The following is a 24,086-nucleotide window of genomic DNA, read 5'->3' as shown; positions in this document are numbered from 1 at the left end:
TGTATAGGTGATTTACTTAGGGGTTACAGTTACATAAATAAGGAAATGAGTACAATTCTTGTTGAATATTGATAATCCCTCCCTCATTTTCTCCTGCTGTCCTTCCCACCCCCACTCCCATTTGACCAATTTGTAAAGTTCATTTCCAACATACTGTCTTGTATCATTTTTGCATTAGTTCACCTTTTTTCCTTTGTCTCACCATTTTTCGGATTCCTTTTCCCATCCCCAAATCAGATAAACTTATATACAATACAAAGGGTACTGTAATACAAAACAGTGACAATAGAAGATAAACCAAAGGGAGGGAGAGAAATAACTATACAGTACACTAAGAAAAAAACGACTCTCTTTTCATATCTTATATTTCATTTTGATTATCATCATTTTATAAGTTTATATATACATAGCTATTGATTGAGATATTGTGATCCTCTGTTGAACTATCCTAGACTTATACTAATTATTACAAATGAGGGAAACCAGGCAGCCCATGTTTGTTTGAATCTGGATCAATTCACTTAATAAATCCTCAAAGAAACAATCACCCATTAATAAATGGGTTAAAGACTTAGAGACTTCTCTGAAGAGGAAATAAGAATGGACAATGGACACATGAAGACATGTTCAATATCTTTGGACATAAAAAGAAATGCACATCAATAAACATTGAAAATCCACCTCACCCCAGTTAGAATGGCTATTATCAAGAAAACAAACAACGGATGCAGGTGGAGATGTGGCCCAAAGGGAATGTAACTACATGGTTGGTGGGTGTGTAAACTTGTTCAATGAATCTGGAAAGTAGTATGAAGGTTCCTCAAAAGCTAAACATAAAGCTTCCCTATGAGCAAGCAATTGCATTCCTGGGCATTTACTCAAAGGAACACACTAGAGCTACCAAAACAATTCACTGCAGCATTATTTACCATAGCCAAGACATGCAATCAACCCAGATGGCCACCAGTGAATGAATGGATCAAGAAAATGGAATATATATACACAATGCCATTCTATGCTTCCATCAGAAAGAATGACATAACCCCAAGCACGTTTATAGTTCATGCCACTTTATTCAAATCTCAAATTGAGATAACTAAATTTCTGACCATACCTATTCACTTTCCCCCTTCATTTCCATTTCCCTTCTTCCAGAAAAATCTTGTCACTGATGTGTTATTTGATTATTTTTTCTCCCTCTCCTTGCCTGAATGTAAGTTCTCTGGGAGGATGAATATTTTTTGTAAATGCCTGTATCTTCAATGCCTACAATGGTTTTAGATAATAGAATATAGTTAGTGAATATTTATTTAATGGGTGGATGAATGGGTGGTAAGAAAATTGGGTGAATGAATGAAAGAGACAAAAATAATCATGTTCTTCCCTTAAGATAAAATAATTCGAAAATAGGATTGTGGTTTACCTGTAATTATTTATTTCATCTACATTTAATTTTAAATATTTAACTGTGTTTTCAGGGATATTGATTAGTCTTTAGCCCTAAAAAAATTATTCTTGATATCCTAGAGTAGATGAACTTTGACAAAATGATGTGATTTTAGACCTAAAGAAAAACATGGAGGATTTTGCAGAGACCACTGAGATTGGAAGGAACTGCAGTCCAGATGAAAACAAGTAGCCAAAGCCAAGAAGATAAGTGACTTCACACAGCCAAGAGGAGCTAATAGAAGAGCTGTAGTTTCTAAAATGCTTTAGGAAGATACTATCTCCTTTGGCACTATACTGACAAGCCATGAATAGTAGCTCTTCTGTGGAGAGGAGAGTTGGAACTTGCTATTTGTACATTTCCAAGTACATTTGTCTTATATCTGTCCTACCAAGTGATTAATCTCTGAGAAGAGATATGGTGATTAGCTAGGAGGGTTGAACATGGTAAGTATTCAATTTACTTGCTGAATAACAAACATAAATTAGTTGGGCACTAGTGGCTCATGCCTATAATCTTAGCTACTCAGGAAGCTGAGATCTGAGAATCATAGTTCAAAGCCAGGCCAGGCAGGAAAGTCTGTGAGACTCTTACCTCTAATTAACCACAGAAAAGTGGAAATGGCACTGTGGCTCAAGTAGTAGAGTTCTAGCCTTGAGTTGAAGAACTCAGAGACAATGCCCAGACTAAGAGTTCAAGCCCCAAGACTGATAAAAAAGAAAAGAAAAGAAGAAATCATGATTAATTTAGGGAATGATATAAGGGGTGACTGATGAAGATGTTTTATACTCATAAATTGCCTTGTTCAATTTAACACCCTTTGTGCTTAATGATAACAAAAATAAAAATAAAAATAAATTTGAGGCACCTGTGGCTCACAACCTCAATCCTAGCTATACAGGAGGCTGAGATCTGAAGCAGCCTGGACAAGAAGGTCTATGAGACTGTTATCATTAATTAACCACCAAAAAATCTGGAAGTGGAGCTGTGGCTCAAGTGGATACGTGCCAGGGTGTGTATAATGTGTGTGTGTGTGTGTGTGTGTGTGTGTAGATAGATGTAGATACATATGAAGAGAGAGAGAGAGAGAGGTAATCTTTCTGCCTCTCAGTTAATCCTTCCTAAGTAACTATGGCTAACTCATGCAGTGTATTTTAACTTTAATATAAAATATCTCAAGTATTTCTCTAAGAGAAATGTGTTTGAAATAATGGCCAGCCTAGTTTCTATAGGAAAAATATTTTGAGAAAGTATCCCAAAGCAGTGATTTTAATTACTGTATGTTATTCCCTCAACGTTTTCATCACCACTATTTGTATGGCTATAGGGCTTTGAGGTACAGTTGGACCTGGGCTGGGCTGGAAAATTCCCAGAATGAAAAGAAAATGGGATGTACTGGCAAGGATGTAGCAGATGGAGAGCATTGCTGATGCATGACTCTGGCCACACTGCTCAAAGACCACTGTCTCTGGCTGACTTGGCTCAGGCCATTAGCAAAAAGCAAGTTTGACTCATCAATAAGGATTAGGTTGTGCAATCCACTGTGAAATTGAATTAACAATAAAATGCAGTTTAGTCTTTGAATAAATGTTTCAATTTTCATACATGAAGATGTGTATTTCTGACACTAAATACTCCACTTAAATATGAGGAGTGAGTATATTCCTTCTTGAGACCAAAACTTGTGCACTACATTTAAAATTTACTGCAAACCAACATGACTCTGCTTGCCAGACTAGCAATTCTGGTCTGTATGTTTTATCAAAGGCATTCCAAAATTATCAAGGGGTCACCTCTTAACCAAATAACAAAATTCAATATACTAGCCATGCTGAGGGTCTTCCCTACATTGTACTGAGGGCTGGGGATATGGCCTAGTGGCAAGAGTGCCTGCCTCGGATACACGAGGCCCTAGGTTCGATTCCCCAGCACCACATATACAGAAAACGGCTAGAAGCGGCGCTGTGGCTCAAGTGGCAGAGTGCTAGCCTTCAGCGGGAAGAAGCCAGGGACAGTGCTCAGGCCCTGAGTCCAAGGCCCAGGACTGGCCAAAAAAAAAGAATTCTTTAAAAATCCTACCTTTGAGTGGTAAAGATTTTAAAACACTATTTATAATTTTCTTTCTGATCAAAGAAAAGCAAAAGGTATGTCTGTATCTTGTTCCTTTTCATTCCTTTTGTTATGTTTGTTTTTTTTTGTTGTTGTACAAAGAGTTTTAGTTCAATATTCCTTTGATCAACATCACCCATTCTAGCACTCTCCTTAATCTTCACATGCATACCCTCAAGTTACTTGGTTCCACTTTCACACATGTACATTGAACATAATGATTTATTTGCCTGCCCTGCCTTTCTCTATTCATCTACCTTCACCTTTTTGACTTTCTACTAGAAAAAAAATATGTTTCTGTTTCTTGGTATTCATTTTGTTAAACTGAACAACAGTTGTTCAGAGTCATATCATTGTACTCTTCCCTTGTCTATACCACAGTTTAGTCTATTTGTGTGATATAGCATATGTCCACTGTGTATGTTTTTGTATGTTTACAATATTTGAGGCAGGATATCCTTTTGTAATGCAGATTAGTCTGGAACTCACAAGCCTCCCACCTGAGCCCATGATTTACAGGTGTGTGCTACCATTTTCTTAATAACCAATATTATTTCATGTCTTTTAAAATAACTTTTATTTACTTATCTCTTAGGGGCAACATAGTGAAGTGGCTAGATGAAAAGATCTTAAAGTTGTATATACTAAATTAAATCTGAGATTCAATGTGTATGTTCCTCAAATTTAACATGAAATTCAGGGGGCTGGGGATATGGCCTAGTGGCAAGAGTGCTTGCCTTGTATACATGAGGCCCTGGGTTCGATTCCCCAGCACCACATACACAGAAAACGGCCAGAAGTGGCGCTGTGGCTCAAGTGGCAGAGTGCTAGCCTTGAGCAAGAAGAAGCCAGGGGCAGTGCTCAGGCCCTGAGTCCAAGGCCCAGGACTGGCAAAAAACGAAACAAAACAAAAAAACATGAAATTCATAGAATAATTATTTTTATTTTATTTTTATTGTAAAGGTTATGCACAGAGAGGTTACAGTTACATAAATAAGATAGGGAGTATACTTCTTATCAAACTTGTTACCTCCTCCCTCATTTTTCTCCCACCTTCCCTTCTCCCCAAGCACCCCCCTGAGATGTACAGTTAGTTCACAACATACTGTCTTGTAAGTATTGGTGTTGCATTGGTTTGCCTTTTACCCTTTGTCTCACATAGAATAGTTCTGGAAATAAGCAGCTATGTGTAAGAATCCACCATTATTGTTATTCGGCTTTATATTACAAAAGTCCTCGATTATGCAAGCATTTACTTTTTTCTCACGTAGGCATTTCCTGATGGCTCACAAATATTCTGTCCTTAACATTTGAGTTTATATATGCTTATATTAAGTGCCTTAACAAGAAAGAAGCATTATAGCTAAATGAAGATGAGTTGACTTTATTTTTGTGCAGTTATTTGAATGGCGGCACTTCACAGGTGCTATTTAGATTGGACTTAACACAGATTATGCTGACCAGAGGTGTGAAAATTTCAATTCACAGGCCAGACATACACCTGAACTTAATGTCATCTATTCAGAAGAGCAAGCTCTTGAGTTGCTACTCAATCTTCTGTAAAATGCAAGAGGTCATTTACAGTCTTTTGGGGAATTATCCATACATGTGTAAGTTAGGATTGTTTCCAGTCCATCTTCCCACTGACCATACTATGATTCTGAGTTTTCCTCTGTGTGCCTCTGAGATTTTGATATGTATGAGCTCTTCTGTTTGTATTGTCAGTCTCCGTGTCTTTCATATGACTGCCTACTTCACTCTGACTCCATTTCTTGATATTGTTTGACTGGTTGCCTTTGCTGGTCATTTTCATTGTCTGGCCTTTAGCATATCTGAACTCAAGCTTATTTAACATTTAACAGAGGTTTTCAATATGTAATTATATGAATCTATCATTTAAAATTCTAGACTACTCAAATTCCAATGTTACACTCTGATTTTCCACTTGCCATACATACTTCCCTAATATGCAACCAAAATTTACAGTTTATTGCTTCCTGAAGTTATTGGATAAGAACTCCTTTAACAAATATTTATCTACCCACTGGATGCCGGAAAAATTTCTAATTTCTACTAGGATTAAGTTTCAAGGAATTTTGTACATTTCCATTAATTAAAATATCACTAGAATATTAAATATCTTTTAAACTGTTGATCAACCCTCCACAGAAAAACTAAACGGTTCCTTTCCTGCCTTGCTCTAAACACAAGATAAGAACTTAATTCCAAAAGGATAAATCAAGTTAGATATATATTTCCAAACAGATTATACTGTGTTAGTGCAGAAAAATCCAAGTCCACATAGCAATAGATTTAATTAATTAACCTTTATGTCAAATTATTTTTCTTCTCTAGAACAAAGAAAGAATGAATATAGTCTGTCCTAGTTGCATAGTTAGGAATTCAAGAAGATATATGTGTCATGAGGCTGTTATCTCTTATTTCTATAGAGCATCCTGGAGTCTGAGTCATGCAGAGAACTTCCATGTCTGTGGTGAAAAACAAAACAAAACAAGAAAACAAACAAACAGCATATATGAGATTAGGCTCAGATAGCTAGCCAAATATGTGCATATTCCTCTATGCCTATAATCCAAAAGGTCTGACTTTTGAGAGGGGATAGTGAAGTCAACACCTGTTATTCAGGCAATGGGCAGCATAGAGCTCAAGGAGATGAGCAAGCACTTGTACTATTTAAGGAACTGATAAGAAAGAAGTCTGACATGGTTGTTTTTTGGGCTTCCTGCTCCCTATCTGGCATTTCTTTGATATCTGATTTTCAAAGCAGGTGGGAGGAAGCAATTAAGCTCATAATAAGTCAAGAGGTGATGTTTTGTATTTTTTTAAATCTCACACAACCATTGATTTGTTAGCTTTGGAAAACAGATAGGAATTTTTCAATTACACCTTGCAAAATACCTTTTCTCATTCTGAGTGTTTAAAAAGCAAATGTATCTTGGATCCATTGCTTTTGTGTTTACAAATCTGGCTATGATTTAGTAAGCTTTAAAGAGATAGGATGCACAGAGTAAGGAAATCAGATTTACATAATTTTCTGCTTGCTTACAGAACACAGCAGTTTAGATTATCTTTTACATTTGGAAAGACTGTTTTAATATGATAAGATGAAATACCACCTACAGTACACTTGATCTTACTAGTTTGACTTCTTAAAATAAATTATGAGCTGATTTGTCGCAGTGACTTTTAACAGGAATTGCTGTTATAATCTAAACAAGCAATTCTAAAGGAAGCTGCTTTTATACCTCATTTATATGAAAAGATTTAGGTGGTTTCTATACTTATTCTTTTCTCTCTGCACTTCTTTTCTGTGACTTTACATGGCAAATATTGCAAACTCCATGCTTTGTTCACTCTATCCACTCTTCCAGTCATACATTGGAAGCAGCAGAGAGCTATTTACATGGAGCCATGGCATACTAAAAGAAATATCTCTACTTTACTCTTTTTATAAAAAGGTCTTTTAGTGGTTGTGTGTACCTGTTTTCTCTTATTAGCAACACAACTGGATTGCAACCTTGAGGAAATAAAATGAGCTGAGGATTTTACTCGAGCTTTCACGTGATATCCTTATGGATGTGTTGTTGCAGCTTCTGTACCCACTGTATATAAGTGTTCTAGTACAAGCATCTTTTACCTGAAGGAGTATGATTGCTAGGAACAGAGGAGGTAGGATTTAACTAAAACCCAAAGGACCCCCTTTTATAATCATGCGCCTCGAGGGAATGTTTAATGGCATTTTTTGTCCTGATTTTTGCTTGATGTATTTGTGAGTATTAGGCTTGACTAAGCTTTCTGTCACTGTCTGTAAATTCTATCTGTACAAATTTTCCATGGTGCTTATTTTCTGTATCATCTATATTTATTATCCGACCACAAAAGAGAAAAATGAACATGATTATAGACTGACTAGGATTCATTATATGTTGAGAAATGCTCAGATTTGAGCACTTATATATTTTTAAAGTGTGCATGAGTGAGTGGAGGATAAACACAGGTACCCTGGTCAGATTTTCTTGTATTCTGTACATATAGGTATGTATTATCTCACCCAGAGTACAGGAGAGTGGATGCTTAGGATCTTGACTCTTCATCTTGGATTTATGAGTAATTATTTCCTCTTGACTTAGCAGTAAAATAGTACCAACTCTGTGGAGTCTCTGCTTGGTTTGTTTTCATTATTTTTGTATGCGGGAAAGGGTTTGCAGAAAACATGGGTAACACAAATCACAGGAGATGAAAGATTGTCATTAGAACAAAGACTTAAAATAAATATAGACAAATAAAGGAGATTAGTAGAATCCATATGGAATTTTTCCCTGCCAACCCCTCCCCTGCTTCCTTACATAGGAAGAATTGTCAGGAAGATGTAGGCCACTGTAAAACTCCCTTCTGAGAGCTAAATGCATTGTTGGCTACTCACTTGATATTTAGCCATTTCATCTTAGCATATCTTTCAGATTTCTCTTACAACTTTTGACTTTTTAATTCTTCTTTGCCTTCCAACATTTTATATGTCAGCGTCCAATTCGGCAGATTATTGATTATCTACATTGATTTTTTTCTTTCTCTCTTTTGTTCTCTGCCTGGAACTTGAACTCAGTATCTTATACTTTTGCTCACTGGTTGGTGCTCTACCACCTGATCCATGCCTCCAACACCTATATTCATTTTCTATTGAGTGAAGGAGTTATCAGCAATCTTAAGGGTGAAAAATCAACAGAAATCTATTAGATCCCAATTCTGTATGTCTCAGGCATGAGCTAAGTTGGGCAGTGATTCCTTGGCTTTGGGGAGGAGTTCACAGAGTGCATTCTATCTTTTGTCAACATTTAGTTCTTTGTTTTTGTAGGACTGACAACCTCATTTTCTTGGTGATTGTCAGAGAGAGGATGCTTTCTGCTTCTTAAGATCACTCATATTCCTTGATAGTTGGGCCCTTCAGTCCTCAGGCCTCAAGTCAACAACTGCAAAGTAAATAATCCTGTGAGTTTTAGTCTGATTTCTGCTGCCAATGTGGGGAGGACCTGTCTGTTTTTAAAGGAATTTATACAATTAGGTGAGGCCCATTCATGCTATTTCCAGACTTCAAGTCATCTAATTTGGAGCTTTCATTACATCTGTGAAATCATTTACAACAGTGCTTGATTTAGCAAACAGTGGGAAAGAATCCTGGGAAAAGGGAGACATCTTCAAAAGTCTCCTTACTGTTTTTCTTTTTACCAGGATTTGTTAGACCTTGTAAAACTCAGGCAGTTCCATACTTGGTAAGATACAAACTACATATTTCTTTACTTGATCTTTATATGTATGTAAATGTGAATGGTATTACATTTTTGGATGCCAGCTATGTCATCTTAGAAATTACTGTTAGGTAATGAAATGAAATGGTTTGGGATCATTAGCCCTCACCTTCTATCCATGATTGTTTTGATTCACTTTATAATGAATTATCATTAGCTGGTGAGGATTTTTTAAACAAATAACCACAAATTTAAAAGGAAGTTTTTCTTCAAAGTCCCAGTTATCTGTATCTAAGATTAATGATGTGGATTCAAGTTGCTTTCATAACTTGATTTATATACAAAAAACAATAGTCACATTGTCTTTTCTAATGCTCATATTATCCAAAAGAATTAATAACAATATTATCCAGACAGAAGTTTGAAGCTAATATTACTAAAGTATTTTTTTACTCTTCAATTCTTTATATACAAACCTTTTTAAAAAGCAATTATCGCTAAAAATAAAAAGGAGGGGGGTGGTCATAATGTTAGAAATAACAGAATAATTGCAGTGTAGAAACTTAAAATGTCTTCTATCCCTATCCAATGTTAGTAATTTTAATGTGGTAGTTATTCTGCTCCATATGTAACACTGGAAAAATATCTTCTGAAGAACCCCTCTGTACATCACCTTGAAAATCAAATTCAGTTAAAAAAATAAAGTAGTAAGTTATCCACGGAACTACCCATTATTGAACACAAGCCAAAATTATATTCCCAAGCACTCTAAATGCAACTCAGTGGAGTTGGGATTATTTTAAAAAGTATTTTCAAAGATAATTGGATTTAGCAGACTCGAAATTTAGCCCACATACTTAGAGGTGAAAAATATTCAAAATGTCCAATAACAAAAGATGTATTTGCAGAAATGTTGTGTTTCTGATGACGCTATCAATACCAAGCTCTCCTTAGACTACTCCTTCTCCCAATGTTGTTCAAAGTTCATTATCTCTTCCAACACTGACTTTCCTTCTTCTCAGACACGACTTTCACTCACAAAATCCTTCCTATGATATCCTCACATTGTATTTCATTTCATTGTCAGCAAACACTAGTACACGACTGGTTATGGAATATTTCCATGCATTTGCTAATCCTAGTCAATGGTTTCCACAGTTTTGTAAGTGACTCAAGCCTGACCTGGACCTTCATTTTGACCTTCAGCTGTGAGATGTCATAGGAACTGTCACCTTTTTCCTTAATGAATGTAAATGGCATTGCGGCAATCTTAAATAGGAAACCATTCATACAAAATCAATTATGACATATTGAGCAATACTGAACTAGACAATATGTGCATTTCATTGAATATTCTGAGCCATACAAATTGAGTGAAGCATTCAATACACAAATAAGCCAGTTTTGTAGTAGACATTGCCACTGTGTATTACACATGATGCACAATTCAGCCAGCTGCATCAAAGAGATGGGGGAATTGGACTTTGTTTTCAATGTTAAATAGAGATCCCAAAAATTATTGTTGTTGCTCTGTAATGAAAAAAATGCTGCCTAATGAAAACCTCTTTCTATTATTGGTGAGAATTTTGTTCCTAAATCGGATATGTGAACAAATATATTCTATTACCTTTGAAAGCAGATAGCTGTCACAATGCTTAAACTTTGCAAAGATTAGCTTATTCAGGTGAAGAATATAAATAGCTTAAATTTTATAGATATGAGGAGATTTGAGTAAGATTAGTAGAAAATATATAGTGTCTATTGTATTCTTCTATACCTTTATTGTCAATGCAAGGCTAGAAAAATAAGATCAAATATTTATTGTCCCTTCCTTTTAACCTTCATACTTTATGTAAGTATGGAACCCAAACTTTATTTTACTGTGATTTCTTTTTAAGACTCACCAAAATGGATAATGTTAAGCCTTACAAATAAACATAAAAGGAATTTTAGAAATTATTTTTGATATCTTGAATGATACCAAATAATCCTATTACAAGTGATTGTAGTTAAATTTAATATGAAATGATCAACACATACTAGGATACATACATGTAAACTTGACTCTCTTTTCTCATTACCAATTACTCTTAGATATTGGTATACTAGAAGGTAAAGTGTTACTGCAATAAAACCAAATTCATATGTTATTGGTATAAAACTACAGTTTTGCTCTTAAAGAATATATGCTTCTCTTAATGCCTTTTCGGTTTTTAAAGTTTTTATGTCCTCAAGCATAAGTAATAAACCAAACCTACTCCTTCACTTGAAAACAAAAACAAAATTGCATTTTATGTAGGGATGACCTAATGCTAATTTTCTGAATTGATTCATTCCTCTAAGAAATGAACAAATTAAGTACAGTTGAGAATGCAATGCATATCTGACAAAATTAAGAAGAGTAAACAAAAGGATGGGTAGGAAAGGACAGGTGGAAATTTTGAAAGAGATGACATTGATTAAGATATATTGTGTTCATAAAATGCTGTGTTAAATGGCAACTCCTTTGCACAAATACTTAAAAATAATAAAAAAAGGAAAAAAGTAGGGGATTCAGGACACAGTCTAGACGTATTGCAGAATTTCCAGAATAACAGGTTTTCAGTTATCACTAACATTTGGCCACAGAATATTTATTATAATTTTCACATGTTTATAACACACACAATTCTGAATTCAGTACACTAGAGAGTTGCAAATAAAGCATTACAAGTTGGATCACCTAAAGAAGAAATAAAGCATTAAAGAAAGAATTCTAAGGTTGTAGAGGAGAAGAATATTTTATATTTGAAGTCATAATAAAAATATTAGAACCATGAGTGCCTTTATATATTTAGGAAATGCAACAGGAGACAGGACTTTAATTAGACAATGGTTCTGGTATGTCAGCAAAAGGAAAACAGTATCAAACTGTGAGTGATATACTTCAGAAAGAATCTATGAAAAAATATTTCATGAAGTTTTTTCTTTCATAATTAAGAAAAGGTGGGCTGGAATGTGGCTTAGTGGTAGAGTGCTTGCCTACTATGCATAAAGCCCTGGGTTTGATTCCTCAGTAACACATAAACAGTAAAAGCCAGAAGTGATACTGTAGCTCAAGTGGTAGAGGGCTAGCCTTGAGCAAAAAGAAGCTCAGGGACACTGCCCAGGTCCTGAGTTCAAGCCCCAGGACTGGCAGGAAAAAAAATAGGTGCCTGCTAAAAGTGTCATTAAAGCCTACCTCAGGAAGCTGATTCAAATGAGAAAATTATTATGAGCCAAAAAGAGTGTTGGCACAGAGAGTAGGTACTTGTTTATTTTCAATTGATAATACTTATCAAACATTATTACATGCCACATGAAGAGCACCTTGCTCTGTGGGGGGGATATCAAGTCCCACTGAACATAGCACTAGTACTTATATAATTTTTTCTCTTCTCTGTGTATTTTAAAATGGACAATATGCTTATAACTGTTTTGATGCACACGAATTTTAAGGAACATAAGTGGGCAATTGGACAAAGCTAGAAAGGAGTAAAATTCAGCCCAATAGTATTTTATTGACCTAGTGTTGATTGTGAGTGCCTGGGCTCTGTTTTAGTGGGTACCCCTGGAGGACCATGACATATCTACTTCCCAATTATTTGCCCTGCATACAAAGCTGGTTTTCATAGCAAGTCAGAAAACAATCAGGCAGGGGCTGGGGATATGGCCTAGTGGCAAGAGAGCTTGCCTTGTATACATGAGGCCCTGGGTTCGATTCCCCAGCACCACATATACAGAAAACAGCCAGAAGTGGCGCTGCGGCTCAAGTGGCAGAGTGCTAGCCTTGAGCACAAAGAAGCCAGGGACAGTGCTCAGGCCCTGAGTCCAAGGCCCAGGACTGGCCAAAAAAAAAAAAAAAAAAAAGGAAACAATCAGGCAATAAGAGGATGTAAAGACAAGAAAGTGTGTAAAATCAGTATGTTTGGAAATTTTACTTAATGTGGATATCAAAAGAACATAAATGTTGTAAACATAAATTACAATGGCTGCATATTTCATTGCAGCAAGTGAACTGCAAACTCACTGGGATATCCTTGTTGAACATATAGTTTGCTTACTCTGTTTTCCAAGTTAATAAAAATAACAAATATTGGGGCTGGGAATATGGCCTAGTGGCAAGAGTGCTTGCCTCGTATACATGAAGCCCTGGGTTCGATTCCCCAGCACCATATATACAGAAAATGGCCAGAAGGGGCGCTGTGGCTCAAGTGGCAGAGGGCTAGCCTTGAGCAAAAAGAAGCCAGGGACAGTGCTCAGGCCCTGAGGCCAAGGCCCAGGACTGGCCAAAAACAAAACAAAACAAAACAAAAAACAAATATTAAGCATCAAAAAAAAGAACAGATGCTTATTAAGTTCTTAGTTTGTATAGTCATTGTGGTAGCCAGTAGGGAAGAGGTACAGAGAAAGAAAGGAAGATGAAGAAAGCTTGATCTCTGCCATTTAGGAACACAGTGCTAGCTGAGGTGGAAAAACTGTGAGCAAGGCTATGCAAGAGACAAGGGCAAGGCCATGAGAGATGAGTTTGGATTACAAACTCCTCAGGGGAACAATGAAGCATGGGATCACAGAGGTGACACTGATCTAGTTTCTCCAGAAGTCATAGATTGTAAGGTAGAGAGGCTGGAAAGCTGGGATCTATGGAAAAGAATTATATACAACAATGGCACTGTAGCTGCTTCAGAGCTGCATTTTTACAGCCCTGTTTTAGGAAGGGCACTTTCTTGTGACTATTACTATCTCAACTAACAGAATTTGTGATACAAAAGAACTTCTCCAACTACGGGATATTTTTCCATGAGCCAAAGAGGAGCTTCATTGGCTTGTCTTGTATAATTATAAACATGCTTTAAGAGCTGTAATTTAATGGACACTTACCTCAATACTGTGTCTAGAACTTCACTTAGTTGTCCCATTTATTTTACACAGCACTAAGAGTAAAAGAGTTGTATCTCCTTGTTCAACATGAAAAAATGGAGGCATAGAGATGCCGAGCCAGCACATGGTTTGCTTTATTATTAGGAAATAGAGTCCATCCATCACTAAAATATTCAAATAGATATCCAAAATAAGGGGGATTCCTCATTATTATTATTGTCATTAGACATTATTGTCATTATCATTATCATTGTGGTGGTACTGGGGTTTGAGTTCAGGTCCTTCCACTTGATCCATAACTCTTCACTCTTACTTCACCCTCACCTTCCCTATTTTTGCTATAAGCTATTTTTCAGATTAAGTCTTGTAATTTGCACATGTGTGTACTATGATGTTCTTATTTCACCCATGATAGCTGTGATGACAAACATATACTACCATATCCAGCTAGCTTATTTAAATAAGGCATCACTAACACTTTCTTTCCAAAGCTAGTCTTGATTTGTGATTGTCTTGATTACAGTTTCTTGAGATGTCGCCATATGTGGCTCAAAAGTAATTCTTCAACAGTTCACTTGTGTGTGCTTGTGTGAATAGGTTTGTGCAGATTGTACGTTTATTCTAAATTTATAGTGTCTTGCTTGTTATCCTTAAAGACACTTTCAACAAGGTGAAATTAACATTATTCTGCAGTGATAGTGAGTTCCCCAGTCCTAAATTCTTGCCAATCTTATTGGCTTCTTTATAGTACTTCTTTGTTTTCCTTGAGCTTTAGAGTAAAGCCTCATCAAAATGCAGAAATTAAAACAATGAATCTATAATTCAGTTCTTCATAATAAATATTTTATAGTGCTAACCTCTTGATGAAATGCTATGAGTGGTACAAAACTAAATTAAATATGATCCTTACTTTCAAGAAACTTAGACTCTACTAAGGAAGATGCATATGAGAGAATTAAAGTATAGGTCAAAATACATGGCTGTGGGAGAAAAGAAGAAAGGGCAATGAAGGTCCAACTGTAGTAGTTAGAAATTTACAGAAGCTACAAAAGAACTAGAAATGGAAGAAGAGTCAGCAAGTCTTATTTTGTGTGAAATACAAGCAGATCACTCAATCCCACCATCCTTGTCATTCCATCTGTGGAACTGAAGAGTTGCTATAGGTGGCTCCCAATATTCCTTACAAAGCAAAGAGACCACAGAGGCAAGGAAGCCCACCTCCATTACAGGCTGACAGACCTATCTGGACCTGAGAATGGAAGGCTGTCCCTGCAAGAGAATGTGGAAAAGAGTTGACAATGATGCACTGAGAAGGCAGCTTGAGGAAAGTATATGTATTGTCTCAAATGTCATACCAAGTCATTTATTTTTTACTAAGGTTTTCTAATAGCTGAAGTACAAGAGAATTATTAGAGAATCATTAAAAATAAAGTGTGAGGATAAGTAGTGGAATAATATAAAGAAATCAGAATATCACTGGCCATTAATGAATCAGAAAAGCTGGAAAAGCAAAACCAAACCAAAAGGTCAATTCTGTTTTCTACCAAAAAAAGGAAAAAAATAAATTCTTGGTATTTAATGCTCAAAGAACAATTCTGAAGAACAAGAAATAATTGAGCTTGGGGTTACACAAAAGATATTTAAAAATAAAATTTAATAAACAAGATAATGTGATCATTAAAGCACCATGTTTAGACACACTATAAAGAACTTGACTAATTTCACACTCACATAACTGCTTATGCAGAATCTTAAATTATCCTTTCACTTGCAGAAATGTTTTCTCCTCTGAAATGTTTCCAATTTGTTTTTAGCACAATAGCAATGTCACAGTGCAGATGCAGCTGATGGCAGTGACCATTAGTGACCTTAAGAACAGCTGGACTTCTATTTTTATTTCTGCAAAGTCCTTCTTTCTTTTCACCAAGATAATACTTTTTAGGAAAAAAGAGTAAAATCTAGGTATTGTATTCATTATATCTATATTTTACACAATGAAATCTGTTTTGAACACATTTTTTGTTTTGAACACATTTTAACATTGCTATACACACACTCATAAATATGCAAGCTCACATATCAAAAATCATCAGCAAATCAACTTAGAATACATAACTGAATCATATCACTTTCAGCTCCATTTTGGGTTTCACAAAATTACCTGTATTGTTCACACCCTTCCAAAGAGATCTACTATAGTCACTTAAATTATATCTGACTTTATAAAAATAGATTAAGCAACAACAACAAAAAAAGATATCTGACCTATATGGAAGATAGTTGTGGACAGCTCAAGCTCTAAAACTTTATTTCAGTTGACTAGAAAGAATAGAAAAAAAAAGATTAGAATTTGTCTTTTCTCTAGAAATCACTTCTTCCCTAGAAATCACTGTTGCAGGTATTAGATAGCATAGCAAAGACTTAGTTTGTCTGAGTTGTATCTGTAGTGCTACATATGACACCTTAGGAGTTAGCACATCTCATTATACAGAAAATGACAGAATTAAATAATGAGATCCTGCCACCTACCCCAAGAGTGACCTGATTCGCATATATGCCACAACAAAAGGTACAAAGCATGTCTTAGCCACTGCTTTTCAACTCCCTTAATCTTCACTCAATGTTGAGGTAGAAGTAAGTGATAGAGGAAAATGAAACAGACAGGCAATGTGGCTCATGGCTACATTCCCAGCATAGGCTGAGGCTGGAGGATTGTGAGTTTAAGCCCAGATTGGAACATACAGAGAAAGTGACCATACAATGAATGTAAACAGAGTCTCAATAGCCCCTGTACCTGCTGTTAGTGTAAATGGGCTTGGGGAGGGAGGGGGTGGTTCGCTCAAGAGGATTAAGCTCCTCCAACACTATACTAATACTGAGTTATACTATCAATGTGATCTAATCAGAAGTACATAATTTTTCAGTATTTAATGTGTTCTCTATTTTGAGCACACATTAATCATTCTCTTTTGCACGAAATCTAATCTGGGTATAAATCATTCACATATCATTAAGATATAAACTTCCTAAGGAAAATGGAAGTTGAGGCAAGTTTTGTATTAAGGTAGCAGAATTAATGAAGAAAAAATAAATCTACCTATAATGATTGCAACAGGAATTCTAAAAATATGACTCAAAGCTAGTTTAGTTAAAGCCTGAGTAATTTAAGGAAATTGCCTAGGCAAGTAATTGGTATTGTACCAAGACTAAATATTTCACAGTTACATTTGCTCTTGCCTAAAAATAAAAACTAGAGCAATATAAGGGAAAACTGCCAAGACTGAAAATAATATGCAGCAGCTGTAAGTAATTGGGAATGATAACCATAATGAGACAAGATATAAGATATGTGTTAAAACCAGACTGGATCTTCCTGTTGACAACTGGAAGAGATCCCAAAGGTTTGAATCCCACACCTAGCCTGGGCAATTGTGAGAGAAAGTGCCTCCAAAAGCAATCTTGGAATTAGGTCAGCCATACAACCACTCTCTATATTCCATGTAACCTGCTGTTCTCCTTGGCAGAGCTTGTGAGAAGAAAAGGAAGGGGCCATTCTCCCTGAACTTGAGGAGACTGGAAGCCAGAGGAGATTATTCAAGCATGTAGCAGTAAATGGATGGCATTGAAAAATAATCCTTTCAAAGAAGCCAAGAAAATGTAGAAAGCTGATATTTTGAATGCTAAAACAGAGGATAACTCTGTAAGAACAAAGATACTTTCACTTAAACAATGTAGGTGAAGAATGAAGTAAAATGTGTTTGTTCTATAGCAAACACCTCAATCAGAAAGTTCCACAGAGACAGGGGCCATCTCTCTTTTGCTCATTAGCTCAGAGTGTTTGGCACATAGCAGTCACTTGCTAAATAAATGAGCTCATGCCGAAGATCTTCTAATATTTGAGGGAGTGCTTATGGCTTGTTACATGGAGTAGGGTGGTTTACATCTATCAACACATTTAATCTCCTCAGTAACTTGAGATCGCACCAATCTTCACTCCCAAATGATGATAGTGAACTAAGGAGAGTGAAGAAAAGTGTCTACGTTAGTACAGTTTGAAACGAGCAAAGTCCCAATTCAAACTAATACCTCCTGTCCCCCAAATCTCCATATTAAAAATGGCAACCAGTACTAAATTCTGACCTTCAAAGGACACCAAAGCAGTCACTTGACACAAACCTTTCTTTTATCACTACTTTTTATCTTAAAATGGTCAACATGAAGGGCTGGAATTGTCACTTACATGTTAAATGCTTGCCTAGCATGCATGAAGCCCTGGGTTTGATTCCTTAGCACCACATAAACAGAAAAAGCCAGAAGTTGCACTGTGGCACAAGAGGTAGAGTGCTATCCTTGAGCAAAAAGAAGCCAGGGAGAGTACTCAGGCCTTGAGTCCCAAACCCCAGGACTGGCAAAAAAAAAAAAAAAAAAAAAGAAAAGAAAATATGTAATACATTGCATAAAAACTGATAATCCTCTCACTTTACTTGCAATCTTCACCACGTGGCTGGCAATAATGAAACAGAACTATATCCCCATCATCCATTCTGCCTTAGGTACAAACCAATTCATTGGAACGACCACTGAAATGGAATATTTCATGCAGGTGATCTCAAAATATACAAATGCTTATTTAGGAATATTTTCTCACACTTAATTCAATGAATATCTCTTGACATATTTAATGGAAGATAGAAATGCACATATGATAGGAAGGAATGAAAAATGAAAAAATAGTAAAATTCTAAGTACAGTTGTTAGTTATCAAGAGATATATTATGAAATCAGGTTTCAGCAGTTGATTAATCATTCATGTTAAAGAGATTATGGAGAGCCTTGTGTTTTAAATGTTTAAGAATGAATAAGACTTGAATAAGAGGAAAAGGGAAATAATGTCATCTAAGCTTAAGGTTGTAACATGAAAATGGCATAGGGTATTCATAAAATGGCTGTGTAACTGCAGTTATGAGTGAGTACGAGTCCAGTAAGTTGGTTATAGCCAGAAAACAGATTGCTGGACTTTAAAGCTTTGGTTTATCTCAACAGGCAATAGGGGATCCTTGAAAGTTTATGCTTTTACTTTTGCTTCCTCTATTACAACCTACTGTCTTCAGAGTTGTTACGTGATCATTTTTAAATGAACAAGGTTTCCCATGCATCTCATACAATTCAGAAGAAAACTAAAGCCTTCAGCATAATTGTGTCTCTGATCACACAATCTGTCCCTCCTACTTTTATTTAAGGTGAATATTACCTTAATATTCACACAATTAAAAAAATTACAGAGAATCCACAGCCCATCTGACCTTCCCAGAGACACATCAAGATGATGCCTAAGGAATTTAGTTCTAAGGAATAGATGTAGGATTGTGAATGAGTATCGAAAGAGATAGAGAGAGAGAGAGAGAGAGAGAGAGAGAGAGAGAGAGAGACAGACAGACGAGAGAGATATAGATAGAGAGAGAATAGGGAGTGAAAGAGAAGGATAAACTATTTGAGCATCTACTAAGCACCAGACTTCATGTCAGGAAACACATTAAGACATCACCCAGGGCTAGAAATCAACATGTACACAATTTTTCCAATGTATTATCATGCTAGTATAATAGAGAAATATATGTTGTGAGTATTTGAGATGTGGAAGGAATTTGGAAAGTTTGCTTTAACACATATTTAAAAGACAAATGATTTTCAGGGTTTTTAATAATCTACCATTTACCTTCTATTTAATTTGCCATGGTAATAGAAAAAAATGACCTTTGCTTTGTATACTTTTAAAAACACTTTACTAATTTAAGAAAACATTTCATTTATTTATTATACTCAAGATTTTAAAAAGCAACAGCAGTGATCAGCAGTTACTGAGATGTTGATGCAGTAATTAACGTTTTATTCATATTTCATTTATATTTCTCTAAATATTCTTCTAGGATGTCATCAGAGAAAATAAGAAATTCCATGGTTTTAATTAGATTTCTTTTTTTTTTTTTTTTGGCCAGTCCTGGGCCTTGGACTCAGGGCCTGAGCACTGTCCCTGGCTTCTTCCCGCTCAAGGCTAGCACTCTGCCACTTGAGCCACAGCGCCGCTTCTGGCCGTTTTCTGTATATGTGGTGCTGGGGAATCGAACCTAGGGCCTCGTGTATCCGAGGCAGGCACTCTTGCCACTAGGCTATATCCCCAGCCCCTAGATTTCTTATATGTATGATAAATACTGAAAAGTGATCTATTCAGTAACAGACTTGCTTTACCATCTTTTCATTTTCTTACAACAACTTATTTGTTATACTCATTTATGCATTAAATAGTTGAGTTTCCTCTCTTTATGAAAAAGTAGTAGCTTCAGTATTGGGATCCTAGTCATCTCAAGTCAACAATTACAGTGTTGAGAAATCTCCCCACTGGCGGAGGCCAATGAATCTTTAATCCCCTTTAATTTTGTAGAAGTATAAACAACCCAGTTTATTCTTCTTGTTGCATGGCAACATAGTCATTTCTGAAAGCTCCGTTAAAAATGGCCAGCTAGAAATTCAAACTCAGTGCTACTAAACTGCTCCTGGATGTGAGTTATAGATTTAGGGATGAAGCAATATATTTCTTTATGGCAGAATGGAATTTCTACTAACAAATAATGCTTAAAATCCAAGTAGTTAAAATATGTGGTTTGGTTTTGTGTTATTATTGATGTCATTATTATGGTAGGAAGAATCCCTCAGGAGCAAACCCAGGGAACACCTAGGGCATTTAATTTTTAAAACATTGTATATATATATATATATATGTATATATACATATATATATATATATATAAAACCTCACATACATGGAGACAGTATCCTCTTATGAAGTAAACTGGAAACCTCTCCAAAAACATCAGCCATATCCTAAACAAATTTTTCGGTGTTTAGGGAAATTCAAAGTGATTCTTAGCCAAGTAACACATGTATCAAACCATGATATTTATAATGCACAAATATAGTAGTGCATTAAATTCTTCACATTATCATTCAGCATAAAAACATAAATGCTTTCCATTACAATCAAGGTTAACGCACCTGCCTAGACCTCTACTTTCAATCCTCTCCCTTTCTGGCCTCAAACTTCATGGTCTAGCAAGACCAAACTAATTTTAGATGATTGAATTATATCCACTCACTTTTCTTTTTCATGTGTTATTTCCTCTACCTAAATGACAGTTCCTTTTGGTAGAACTCTTTTAACATCACTGCCTTGAATAAGCAGATTTAAGTGTTCATTTTCTGATCTACCACAATTTACATGTGCAGCCCTAAGGTTCAAAGATTTTATTATTGTAGATTACTATTGATTGTATTATGATTGTTTGAATATTGTTCATGATGCACATTCAAGAACCTCTTTTTTCCTTAGCATTTTATAGAATATTTAGTTGATTAAGGAGATTTCCAAATATATGTATGAGTGAATATTGTCCATGAATATTTAAAATTCATATAAAAGGAATACCATGTTAGTGACTATTTGAGTATTTAGCCCAGGGTTAGACCAATGCAACGGGTCTTGGGTACCTCATCACCCATTCTCACCACATCTGCCTTATTGCATCATTTCCATTATTTCTACTCTCACTTTGAGAAAGCCAAAGCTCTGAGACGTTAGTTGAACAGGCCATACATTCTCATAGAGCAAAATCAGATGTGAACCTAATTCTGTCTGACTCAAAAGCCAATGCTCAACTGTACAACCAGCTGCCTTTTGATTATTGTCAAGATCCTGAAAGACTCAAATTAGATTTTGATTTAATCTTTTCCATTTCTTTCCAGCTCCAAGTACAGCCCAGTATGGAATTACCGGGAGCGCTGACGTTCTTTTCTCCTGCTGGTACCTTGTGTTGACACTGTCCTCTTTCACCAGCATATTCTACCTGAAGAATGCCATTCTACAATAAATTTAAAGACCCATAAAAGGCTTTTAAGGATTCTCTGAAAGTGCTGATGGCTGGATCCAATCTGGTACAGTTTGTTAAAAGCAGCGTGGGATGTAATCAGCAGTGCTTACATGGGATGATCGCCTTCTGTAGAATCGCTCATTATGTAAATACTTTAATTCTACTCTTTTTTTGATTAGCTACATTACCTTGTGAAGCAGTACACATTGTCCTTTTTTTAAGACGTGAAAGCTCTGAAATTACTTTTAGAGGATATTAATTGTGATTTCATGTTTGTAATCTACAACTTTTCAAACGCATTCAGTCATGGTCTGCTAGGTTGCAGGCTGTAGTTTACAAAAACGAATATTGCAGTGAATATGTGATTCTTTAAGGCTGCAATACAAGTATTCAGTTCCCTGTTTCAATAAGAGTCAATCCACATTTACAAATATGCATTCCTTTTTTTTCTTTTTTGATAAAAAGCAAATAATATTGCCTTCAGATCATTTCTTCAAAATATAACACATCTCTAGATTTTTCTGCTCGCATGACATTCAGGTTTCAGGAATGAGCCTTGTAATATAACCGGCTGTGCAGCTCTGCTTCTCTTTCCTGTAATTTCAGCATGGGTGTGCCTTCATAAAATAATATTTTTCTCTTTGTCTCCAGTGACTATAAAATGTTCTAGAAATCCTACAATTTGGAAGCAAAAATAAACCACAATGATAAAGTTGAATTTTACCCTCTAAAGAATGAAGGAGCTATCAGACTGTATTGCTTCATTACCAGTGGGGTTTTAGGATTTTGCCCCACAGTAACTCAGTTTTCATCATGAAAAACAATTGAATAACAGGACAGCAAATGTTCCATATGATTTCTTTAGTTGAAATTAAATGTTAGATCCTCTGTGGCAAATAATTCCCTTTAAAATGACAGCACAGTCTACTCAAGAAGGTGTCTAGCAATACAACATCTTTCTCACTTTTCCAAGCCAAAATTTTAAAGATGGTTAGTCAGAAAAGACACAGAGTCCTATCACCTAATATTACATGAGCTGGTAAAGGTTCCCCATTAATATGGCTTTGTTAAGGGTAGTTGGATGACAGAAGCAGTGCTCTTGCACACAGGAGTATTTTGCACATATTCTGTCTGAAAACACCATTCAGTTGATAGTCTTAAATGCATGTTATATTTTGTAAAAAAAAAAAAAAAAAGTTCCAAAATATATTATAACAAATACTCTATATTAATAGGAAACAGATCAATCCCCAAAGTAATTAACTCTTTAATAAAAATCTTTTTATAGCCATTTCAGCTCAAAGTGAAGCCAAAAACTTACCATGCTTTATTTCTTCTTACATATGTAAGATGTGATCCACTAAAAACAGGACATCAGTAATGAGAATACATTAAGGTACATTAATTATTGAATTGTTGTGAGTATTCCATTTTTTCTATGTAAAAAAAAAACCTACATTTTTGAAGGAAAATGCTGTTAGTCTAACTCTTATATTACAGGAATAGGCCCATGGTCTGACTTTTTATCAGACAGACCATAGCCTTGAAAGCCATTTAACAGGTTTGATGAAGTTGCCAATTTCAGCACACCTAGATTTCTACCAATTGTCACCTTTTTTGCAAATCATACCAATGACAAGAATTTTTACAGAAGTCATTCACATATGAGATAATTAAATATGCCCTTGGAGAGATAAATGACAAAATGCTAACCTTTCGAATACAATTTAGATCCAAAGTACATCATAAATCTATTTTAATTAGAAGACTAAATCAAAAATGAGGGGACATAAATATACAGTCTTCCCAAAAAATGGCAATAATATGACACAATGCTATTTAAATTTACTAGCTATAAGGAATTTATGACATGTTGAGTAATGTATTAAAATGTTTTTTTTAAATATGGCATTTAAACTTATTATTTATTTGCTTTTAAAAAAAATATTCTTTGTGGAATTGGTGACCAAACGACAAAATATTTTCTTTGTATTGCAGCTTTAAAGTGGCACACTCCATAATAATCTACTTACTAGAAATAGTGGTGCTACCACAAAAGTGTTAACCATCTGTACCATTGTTTGAGAGAAAGAACCAGATCAAGAATGCATATTATACAGTGATTGTTTTCCTAGAGATAAAAATACCTCCTCTTTGTAAGGTTTGTAGGGTAAATGTGAGGTAAATTGAGGTATAAACTATGGATGAACCAAATAATTAGTTCAAAGTGTTGTCATGATTCCGAATTTGTGGTCTGGTGTTTTTCCATAGGATGTGACAGAAGTACAGTCATAGCTCAGTAGCTATATGTATTTGCCTTTATGTTAGAAGAGACTTTCTTGAGTGGCATTTTTAAATAGAGGAGGTATTCACTATGTTTTTCTCTATCACAGCAGCATTCCTAGTCCTTAGACCCCCTGGACAGAGTGAAATCATGAGTATTTA

General features: G+C 35.5%; 1 protein-coding gene across 1 annotated transcript in view; it reads left to right on the top strand.

Annotated features, from left to right (window-relative positions):
* The window catches only part of Negr1 (neuronal growth regulator 1), a 799,300-nt gene extending 775,755 nt beyond the window's left edge, over window positions 1-23,545 (top strand). The window contains exon 7 of the mRNA XM_048351585.1: window positions 21,517-23,545. Within this exon, the coding sequence (XP_048207542.1) occupies window positions 21,517-21,641 (125 nt within the window). The 3' untranslated portion in view covers window positions 21,642-23,545. The remainder of the gene's footprint in view (window positions 1-21,516) is intronic.
* The last annotated feature ends 541 nt before the right edge of the window (window positions 23,546-24,086 follow it).

Source organism: Perognathus longimembris, chromosome 7 (assembly GCF_023159225.1).
Source record: "Perognathus longimembris pacificus isolate PPM17 chromosome 7, ASM2315922v1, whole genome shotgun sequence".
NCBI classification, from domain to species: Eukaryota; Metazoa; Chordata; class Mammalia; order Rodentia; family Heteromyidae; genus Perognathus; species Perognathus longimembris.
This window is presented reverse-complemented; position numbering and strand designations above follow the sequence as displayed.